General features: G+C 68.4%; 1 protein-coding gene across 1 annotated transcript; it reads left to right on the forward strand.

The window, feature by feature from the left end:
* Window positions 1-87: 87 nt before the first annotated feature.
* Window positions 88-1583, forward strand: CHLNCDRAFT_141574 (hypothetical protein; the record flags this gene model as incomplete). Its single annotated transcript, XM_005842564.1, has 5 exons — window positions 88-120; window positions 405-488; window positions 738-833; window positions 1105-1205; window positions 1457-1583. Coding segments are annotated over 5 exons (441 nt in total), but the record flags the coding sequence as incomplete, so codon positions are not given.
* Window positions 1584-1812: the final 229 nt, after the last annotated feature.

Genomic DNA, 1812 nt, shown 5'->3' on the forward strand with positions numbered 1-1812 from the left:
TTGAAGGGGGACGGCCAAGGCCCAAGAAGCTTTGGCTCTTTATCGGAGCGGGCTGAACGGGGTGTGGCGCTGCCCGCAGGGGGGGCCATGCTGGACGTCCAGGTCAAGCGCATCCACGAGGTGGGTGCTGAGGTGGCGTGCTGAGGTGGCGTGCTGAGGTGGCGCTGACCTGGCGGTGCAGTGGCAGCAAGGGGTGCCGCTGCCGGCGCGCTCTGGCTGTGGGCGCTGCCTGCCCACCAATCCACGCCACCACAGGCCCCTCCTCCAGCTCCTGATGCTCGCCAGCCAGCGCCTGCCCTGTACCGCCCGCCTCACCCTGCCTGCCTCCACCCGACCCGCCTCGTCCTGCCCGTGCCGCCCGGCCCGCCCCACCTCGCCCCGCCCGTACCGCCCCGCCCCTGCAGTACAAGCGCCAGCTGCTCAACGTGCTGGGCATCATCCACCGCTACGACCGCATCAAGAAGATGGGGGCGGCGGAGCGGAAGAAGGTGGGTGGTGGTGGTGGCGGTGGTGGTGGTGGTGGTGGTGTTAGGGGCAGGCCTGCCTGCTGCTGCTGCTGCTGCTGCTGCTAGGGGCAGGGCCCCGCCTGAACTGATTCGTTTTGTCCATCCTATCCATGCTGGGCGCTGAGAACGGGGGCCCGCTGCTCTGCCAAGGGCCCGCCTGCCTGGTGGCCCCGCCCGCCGCCTCCCCTGCAGCAAACTTACCCAGCCGCCGCCGCTGCCCCGCCCCCGCAGGTGGTGCCCCGCGTGTGCGTGATTGGCGGCAAGGCGGCCCCCGGCTATGAGATGGCCAAGCGCATCATCAAGCTGGTCTCTGCAGTGGCAGACAAGGTGAGCTGGTGTGTGTGCGTGTGCTGCCTGGCGGGCGGGGACGGGGCCAGGAGGAGGTTGCGCCTGCTGGGCGCCGCGCGCGCCCGCAGCCAGGACGCGACCGTGCGCGCGGGCGCGCACGGTCGCACGCGCACGCCACGCTGTCCCGATCGCGGCGCACACACATATATCCATTGCATCGCAAACGCACCCACACCAAAAAATACATCGAAAAATGGCGGTCAACTGTGAAACATATGACGCACACCACCACCACCACCCACACCCCCAGGTCAACGCGGACCCCGAGGTGGGCGACCTGCTCAAGGTGGCCTTTGTGCCCGACTACAACGTTAGCGTGGCAGAGACCATAATCCCGGGCACCGAGCTGAGGTGGGTGCTGGGCTGCGGGCGTGGGTGCCCTTACGTTGGTGTTTGCATTGCAGCTGATGCGGGTCTGTGTGCGTGCGTGTGGATGAGCAGCAGCGCATCCGACCCGCCAGCCCTGCGCCTGGAATGCCGCCTCCCCTCGCTCCCCGCCCTCCTCCCCTTCCCCCTCCCTCTTTCCCTCACCTGCTCTTCCCCTCCATCCTCCCCTCCCTCTCTCCCTCCCTCCCCGTGTGCCCCCACCCCACACACCGCAGCCAGCACATCTCCACCGCGGGCACCGAGGCGAGCGGCACCGGCAACATGAAGTTTGCGATGAACGGCGCGCTCATCATCGGCACCATGGACGGCGCCAACATCGAGATTGCGCAGGAGATTGGGGAGGTGGGTGCTGGGTGCTGGTGGGTGCTGGTGGGTGTGTGGTGGTGGATGCTGGTTGCGGGGGGCTGCTCTGTGGCGGCAGCAGCGCGCGCGCACGGGGGCACCCTCCGCTGCCGCCTGCTGCCCTCCTGCTGCCTCCCGCGCCCGCACGCTCCGCCTTGACCGCACCATCCAATTCACCTCACCCACATACCCATGCGCACCCTCCAAACCTGAATCCCCAACCAAAATT

This window comes from Chlorella variabilis (assembly GCF_000147415.1).
Source record: "Chlorella variabilis unplaced genomic scaffold CHLNCscaffold_350, whole genome shotgun sequence".
Taxonomy (NCBI): domain Eukaryota; kingdom Viridiplantae; phylum Chlorophyta; class Trebouxiophyceae; order Chlorellales; family Chlorellaceae; genus Chlorella; species Chlorella variabilis.